The 8401-nt window shown below is 46.9% G+C and overlaps 1 protein-coding gene across 1 annotated transcript; it reads left to right on the top strand.

The window, feature by feature from the left end:
• Positions 1-7332: 7332 nt before the first annotated feature.
• On the top strand, positions 7333-8353 carry BCR38DRAFT_440573 (uncharacterized protein). Its single transcript, XM_040860716.1, has 2 exons — positions 7333-7560; positions 7625-8353. Exons 1-2 carry the CDS (start codon positions 7465-7467, stop codon positions 8096-8098), a joined length of 570 nt encoding a protein of 189 aa, XP_040713653.1. The 5' UTR covers positions 7333-7464; the 3' UTR covers positions 8099-8353.
• Positions 8354-8401: the final 48 nt, after the last annotated feature.

The raw sequence follows: 8401 nt of genomic DNA, 5'->3' as shown, positions 1-8401 counted from the left end.
AAGAACTATTCAAAAACCAAAGTGTTGTGTCTTTCGGCAAACTTATCTACGTTCTCTCATGCCAGCTTACTCTCCGCGTCCACACGGCCCCTGCGTAGAGCAACCAGTCTGAAGCCGTCATTGGACGTTCCTATGCGAGGATATAAGCCTTTTGTCGATTTTAAGATACCGGGTTGACTTGTCATGTATGCACGTATGAAGACCTTTACTCAGATAGGAAAGCCATTTGCTTTGGTGCCGGGAGTTATGCATGGGCTTCCCGACATCTACGAGGGGCACGAAAAGAAAGAGAAATGATCGACATTGGTTTGCACATGTAGAGTAATAAACAATCAAACAGTATGCCGATCATTGATTTTGGATACTATATAGAGTTAGTCATGTGCAGCCACAGTGGCGCTAGGTCAAGGATGTCGCTTTCGAGTTTGAGGGATTGCGAAGATGCCGAGCCCTCCCTGCCTTATTAGACAGAGAGAGACAGAAAAGTTCAACCCTTATTCTCATAGTCCTCGATTGCAGGAAAGAACTCAGCCCGCAACCAGGTTCATAGTCTTGAGAAGGTCACATCCACGATTCTATTTGGCGCCATCGTAAGGTTCAGTTAGTATTGCTAAGTTACGGCAAAGATGATCCACTGCGTATGGAAATTGATACAATTTCCGGGAATAACACCAGGAAGCACCTAGCAAAGTACAACCCACTATAATTGAGGTTGGCGCTGAAAATCGTACCGTTTTGAGACGAAGTAACTACGTATTAAGTTTTGTAGTAATGTTAACGTAGTCCACGGTCCAATTGCACACTTTGGCAGACCTTATACGACAATGTATAAGTTAATTCAACCACAACGCCTATCATCAATTGAAACTACTCAGAATCGTTATCTTCAGACGTCTCTACATCATTTCCACAAGTGCGCGCATTATGTCCGGGCTCGCCGCAGATTCTACAGCGCCGTACATGCGCAATTCGCCGCCTCGTACGACCACCAATTTGACGAAATTCGTCATGTAACTGCCCATCAACCTCTCGTTGAGACTGTAGGTCCTGTCCAGCTTGTATACGAAGTGACCCTCCACTCTGTAGCTGTTTTTTCTTCGCACGGCGACGTCGACTTAAGGTCTCATTTGCCTTTCGAAGTGATTCGACCTCGCCTTCTAAAAGGGCAAGTCGATGCATAACCTTCGTTGTACCTCGCGCAATCTGATCTATTCCAGCAAAAATTGACGTTGGTGAGCTATTTTGATGTCGTACAATCCTATTTTTCACATAATCGGTTTGTGATTGGGCTTCGGTTGGGTTGTTCCGAGTCTTTGATTCCCAAGGGACGGAGAGACCAGCCGAGCTACCCGGAGGTGTCGGCGTATGTAATTTCACATCGAGCTGTGATATGACATAATCTGCATCGTACGGAACTATTCCTACCCCTCGGAAACCTCCTTGGATATTTGAAACCGTGAAAGTTGCGTTGTACGCGTTTAAAAACGCCGGTAAAAAGTCTTCTTTCGAGATATGACTTATATGTGCTCGCATGAGATCTTCGATTTCTTTTCCGTACGCTCTTTTTAACCCGCTAAAACAGCCAACATCAAGAGGCTGGAGCTTATGCGACGAATAAGGAGGCATACAAAGCGTGACGATATTGTTAGCTTTGCAATATACCTCGAAATCGGTCGAGTGATGGCTTTCGTGACCGTCGAAGATCAATAGGCGATGAGTACCTTTCGTACGAGACTTAGTGTGATGATCGAAGTGTTTTATCTAATCTTCGCCTCTCTTGTTCGTAGTCCAGCTATTTTTAGTAGGCGAGGCTGTTATATACGGTGGTTATCCGTAGCGCGATCGCCTTCGGGGCGACTGCGTGGCATACTATAAGTGAGGAACCGACAGGGCCAGCTAAGAGCCTGATGGGGATACAGAACGAGTGCCTCCGGGTAGTCTGTGGCGCCCACAAAGCGACGCCGGTTCGCCACCTGGAAGCAGAAGCAGCAATCCCGCCACTAGACCTCTATCTTAGTGCCCGGGCTGCTAAGTTTGAAGAACGGCTACGGCTTAGCGGGAAGAGAAATCTGCTTCGCAGCGCGAGCGCTAAAGCATCACATATACTCCGGCAGGATAGGCCGGCGAAGAGGAAGCAGGCGTCGCAGCTACTCCGACCGGCAGGGTACACTATGGAGAAGGAGGCCCGGGGCTCCGAGTGGATGAGTGAGGAAAAGGAGGTCCCGGTTGCCCTCCTCGGCCACTGGAGGAAGAGATGGCTCACCGGAGCAGAGCATCACGATCGCCAGCGACGCGCTATCGCTGAGGAACCGGAGGGCCCTTCGATGCAGATACCGAAAGGGGGCAAGTATTTCGGCCTGAACCGACTGGAGGCGTCTACGCTGTGCCAGATCAGGACGGAAAAAATAGGACTAGCAGCCTTCTTATTCAAGACAGGGGCTTTTGGCGTGTACTCGCCGCTATGCCGCTGTGGCGATGCCCCTGAGACGGCAGAGCACGTAATCCTCTTTTGCGGGCTGTTGGAAGGACCGAGGGAACGATTACGGGCCGCCATCGCACCACGGCCACTATACTCTCGCAGAGACCTCGCACCGGCAACAAGAGAACCAGTAGTTAGTGGGACTATTGTAAGGTGGCTGCTAGGGACGGGTCGGACAGCTTCAAGGCCCAGATAGCATCGATCTTCTCAGGGGGGACTTTGTTGGTAGGTTGAGAACCAACGTAGTATGGTAGTGGACGTAACGCAGTCGCCAATAGGGCGAACCGACGACGCAGCGTATGTATTTAGTCCAGCCATTAGGGCACGGTTTGACATACGGGAGTACTAGTAGAGGTACCGGGGGCTTCGAGCCTACGGCGTATTTAATAATAATAATATTTTTAGTAACTGCGATAACCTAATCAGGCGGTAATGGGCTGTTTTCGTACCATGACGAGAGGTGGGTTTTGCCGGCGAAAATGATGTACGGAGGGAGGGCATAACCGGACGACCCAACGCCTTGAATAACTGTAACCCATTCCCAATTTCCTTGCTGGGCTTCTCTAGGCCTTCCGCGCCGATCAGAAGTCGTCACAACCATTTCGGACGAGATTTGGCCCATCACAAAACCGGTCTCGTCGAAGTTGTAGATATCCTCCTCCTGGATCGCGTATTTCGCAATTGTATTCCGTACCAGGTCAAACCACGCGCGGTACGCGTCAGGGTCTTCGCAGAGGACTCTCTGATAGTCGATCCTTGGATTTAAACGCGTCTGGAGGTCTGGTTGTCGTCTTACGAAGCTCGAGGCACAGTTGACGCCGACGCGTCCCGCGTCGCGACTTCGAAGTAATCGGTTGGCCATATCTTCAACACGACTCAATCGGGGAGGAAATGCTCGCGGATCTAGGTCGGTTATATGTCGTACGATTGCCTCTTCTTCAGAAGGAGTCAACTTTTGCGTTGGCGATCGCGTAATCGCTCGAGCGGTTTTACCGTCGCGTCGATACGCAAGGGTTCTAAAAGGTACGTTATAGATCTGACCAGCGCGACGTACACTTAATTTTGGATCAGATTGAAGCGCATGTAATGCTAGAATCATATCACTTTCATTCCAAGAACCAACCATAGTTATGTGGTGAAAAACCGCAGGTCAAAGTGGTAGCGTACGAAAATCTGCCGAAGTGTGCAATTGGACCGTGGACTACGTTACTGCTGATTTAAACGGAGTGATGTTTTTACAAGGGTATTTGGTGCCTCTGCTAAGTTGTCGACTTAATACTAAGCTAGTATTGTGACTGTTAGGGTAGCCCGCGCGATCGCTAGTGATATTAGTAGCGACGTGCTATCAGATGTATCTGCGCGCCATTATATGGTGTGAAAATACATAGGCATCCAAAAACGGGATGATTTTCAGCGTTAATATAAATTGTGTTGGTGGGTTGTAAAGCATGGCACACCTCCATCGGGATCCGTCACCAACGTTAGTGCAGTGACTTGTTATACCGTGCTGCACGGAGAAAAGTTTGGTTACTATACATAGACGACGGGCAGTAATGACCGCAAGTCAAAGGTGATGAAGATGGAGATGGACAACAGGATCCTCGATAACATCTGCTGTCCGGGCCGGTAACATAATGAAAGATCGAGAGCCTTGTCGCTCTGATCAGACCAACAAAAGTACCTCAGCAGCTTCGAATAATCGACTGAGTCTCAGTGTTAAACAATATAATAGGGCCTCAACACGTCGACAAGCAAATAAAGCATGAACAGACTTGAAATGATCGACTTGGATAATAGAAGTACCCGAACAGGTACAAACAGTGGCCTCAACAAACACGAACAACAGAACAGGATCTCAGCAGGTCATGGAACAACTGGAGCCTCAACGGGCAAAGAGAACGAGCATTCTTATCTTCTTCGCTTTTATCACTGTTCTTCCTAGCGAATGTCTTCCTAGATAGTCCAGGTCCTTCTGAGAAGCACACTTATTGCATACAAAAAACGAGGTCCAACAATCCTGTCCCTAAGTTAACATTATTTTACATCAAAAGATAGAGCAATTTTGGTCCTTAATAGTATCCTCAGTTTTTTCTATTACTAGCTCAAGTCTCCGAACCACCGAGGGGGCTAATTTTAAAAGCCACTCCTCCGGGACTGCATCTCTGCCTTTTCAACGACTACTCGTAATTATAGGATTAAAGGCTCTAGATATCGTATCGAGACTCGTTCCGATTCTTCATATAGAACCATATATTCTCTGTCTGGTTCAGGTTTGGAGAATTAGTAGGGCACTTCAGAATCAGGACACCTAGGCCCTATAAGTCAGCTTATATTTCCTTTACTTGATAAGATGAAGCATTGTCCTATTAGAAGACAGCCAAGTCGGATTTATCGCAGATGGAACGGTATACCAGAGGTAGGGTAAAAAAGAAATACGTATGTGCTGTTATTCCACTCTATTCCTTCTCCTAGAAGAATGAAGCTCCCTTCTTATTACTAGCGGGTTAGCCATAGTATATATTCCGTTCTCTTGATCCTTCGGGGTTGAATATCCCTTCGATAACCCATGTATTTTAAATCTGTTATAATCGTTGTGAACCAGAGGTCACACCAAGGAATATATCGATTAACCTCATACCCAAGAAGCCATAGCTTTAGCTTTTCTTTCTCATGGGTAATGATTAGTTCCCTCTTAGGTCTTTTCTTCTGAGGAGTAATAGGCTCGTCACAGGCTGATTGAACTTGTCTGAAAGAGCAAGGGGACTGTGTGGCGATCTCTTCGCGCGTCCAGTTAGCCCACTTTCGAAGAGCTCGAATTTCGGTCCTCTGGTCCCGAGTAAGGTCCGTATTACGAGTGAAAACGTGGTTTTGTTGGTTTTATAGGATTAAGGAGATAGTTATAGGTAGACCCCTTTGGACTCGAATAAGATCTGAAGATATGACAACGTATAATTTACAATAGTTTAAAGCTGATGCATTCGAATTGTTCTGAGAGCTATTTATCGTCAGTCTTTGTACAGAAGTAGCTTTCTGGTAGAAAGTGCTAGAAAAATGACCCCTGCTAAAAAAAATGGCTAATTCCTCAATCAACCAGGGCACCTGTAAGTCACTGCACTAATACTCTCAAAAGCTACCACTGGTTCCCAATGAGCTACCTAAGTGCGATATTACCAGTGTACTGCAACGTGGATCCGTGACTGCAGAGTTCTACACGTTTATACGGCGAAGACAGCTGCCGCAACCAGTATCCCTAGCACTACTACAGCAGACATTCTGGGCACTCGAACTGCTGCCAGCCTTTACTGAACACCTCTATCTTCCTCTATAGGTACAGATAGCAATGTTGTTGTTGTTAGCCACCATCTGAGCCTACTGAAGAGTCTCATCCGAGCATTCACCCTAGGTCTACACTCTGCGCATTATTATAACCTTATTTTACGCTAGCTAAAATACTTGGGACAGTATAAATGTAAATTTTCGTGTTTGGAAGCGTGTTGTGCCATGTAATGCTACTATTGTTAAGTAGATTAACGACGGGCTGATTCGCCGTCTACTTTGGCCTCAGATGAATATCATGGACAGTGATTGGGTAGTTGATCTTAGGCATGAGCCATACGCGATTCCTACAGATGCGTGCTGTTACCTTCTTGATAGCGCACTGTATATTGAGATCTAGCATGGTCCACGAGAATGGGGAGAAACAGTATATTGCGGCTCGCCAGAATTCCATGTAAACAAACAATAAGGAGCCTGTCAGGTTATCTGGCCATCATAGTAGTCACCTGAAAAGCTTCTTCCAGTTACTCTTGGTCATGCATTCGCCGCTTCGGACATGTCCTTGTACGGTCAGTGGGAGGTCAGGGCTGCAATGAGATGTCAACGATTTGGGAGTAACGAACCGGTTGCTTGGACATACCATGAGCAATGTCAACTTAAATAGTCATTGCCATATCAAATGAGACGTTACCAGCAGAGTTGTCACGCGGCGCAGTGTGTTTCCTCTAGATCGCCTGATATATCTATTGAGTCAAAGACTGCGATGGCATACTCCCTGCCTCCATCCAACTTGACGCTATGGAAAACTGAAGACTATGAAGCCTTCGAAAGTGATATATCAGTGTATCGATGCCGCTGGCCTGCCAAGTTCTTTGCACCTATTGATTGAGACTCCCCTATGTTCATTATTATGAAGCTACTCCTCTGGGCAGTTACTTGACTTCAATTTTGTAGCGTAATGAGATCTTTTGCATACATCAGTCACAATGGAAAAGATTCTCCTAAGTGAATTGCTTTCGACTCGCTTGCCACTGAATCTCCAGCAAAGAGCGTTCGAATGACCTAAGTTATGTATGAGCACACAGGATAATGTCCGAGTGAAGGGCAAAAGGACACTCCATATGTTTGTAGATGCAATGTACAGTCGCTGTTCAACCTGTACCACTTTTCGAAACCGTAATCGCATCTCTACAGGTCAACGTAGTTACCAACCGTGATCCGATCTGATCGTTATTTAGTGCGCCTTCTAATCTGGCGACTAACTTCCAACCCTCAGACATAATCTTTTTTGCTCTTATTGTTACTAAGTTTGGATTCTAGAACAAAACAATTTACGGAGTACAGACTAACAGAAATGGCATCTCTAGTAATTAAAACTTGTTCAAGAAGACAAAGAGGCAAGTGGCGGTAAGGCAGCTCAGGATACCAGCCATCTAGCTGATAAGCCTCATCTTTGGAAGACAAGAGTCGAACGTTATCTGTCCATGAACGCCAGATCCTAATGTCACCAGATCTGTACTAGACCATCATACGATTAAACTTTACAGCGCCTCATCGCCAGCGGCGGCTATGAAATGCCTCGGGATCATTGCCACCAGCACGGACATGAAGGCCAAGCTAGCTCTAAGCTGCGGGTTGTTTTCAACTTCCAGAGCATTGGGCCTCCGTGTCGCAAACTCATCCCCACATCACTTCAAGCATGCTACGATATGGGCGCGAACCAGTTGTATTCCGATTTGCCTGCTACCGATGGAGCACTTATAACCGCAGCTGAAGCTGATTTTCTCGAAAAGTATCATGGCTTGGTAAGGAGCAGTTCAGTTCTCGAATATCATATTTGAGTCGTTATTGACAAGCCTTCCGCAACAGATTGGCCCAAAGCTCCTCCGGTTTCGCGAAAAGAAGAGACGCATACGTCAAGAATACTGCACCCAGCGCGACCGCTTACAGAGGCAACATGCCGACGAACTTTTCGGACTCTATCGCGACTTGCGCATGGAGTGTTTCGAGAGCCATCGATTGCAGTACCTGCGATGGCGAACCGACTTGTGGAACGTGTGGGGGCAGTATTGCTATAATTTCCACATCGTCAGCATGGTCATCTTCATCGCTCTCATGGCGTGGGCTCATGACTTCTGGGTGGAGAGGATAAAGGGATACTGGCTGCGTCAGCGTCAGCGGTTGCAAAGCCGGGATCTTTACGAGTTGCACGATGGAGAGCTTTGGGATCTTACGATCATGTATGCGGCTGAATATGGGTGGGACGCGATAGAAGACAATACTGGGTTCTTCCTCAGGCCTGACACGACAAATTTTGACCCTAGCGCGAATGAGTGGTGGTAATGTAATAGCAGACCTTGCGTTGATATTGCATTGCAAACAGAGATCGGAGGCTGGAGGTTCAACGATTGTATGTTCTGCTTGTTGCATATTTCTGTCCTGTATTATAGGGACGAGACAATATTCCAACTTCGAACTACCCCTTCTGCATTCATACATTGGTCCCCCCGAGAAGAAGAGATAGATACTCAAATTCAGGGCCTTGATGCAGCCGATTAATTAAGTAGCTTATTAGACTATTCACTCAGTCATTCCTACCCGCATTGTTTTCTCTCTTGTGCAGCTTGTATCGCTTGCCTTCAGCTG

This window comes from Pseudomassariella vexata (genome assembly GCF_002105095.1).
Source record: "Pseudomassariella vexata strain CBS 129021 chromosome Unknown BCR38scaffold_10, whole genome shotgun sequence".
NCBI classification, from domain to species: Eukaryota; Fungi; Ascomycota; class Sordariomycetes; order Amphisphaeriales; family Pseudomassariaceae; genus Pseudomassariella; species Pseudomassariella vexata.
The sequence above is the reverse complement of the archived record's forward strand: the minus strand, read 5'-3'. Positions and strand labels throughout refer to the sequence as shown.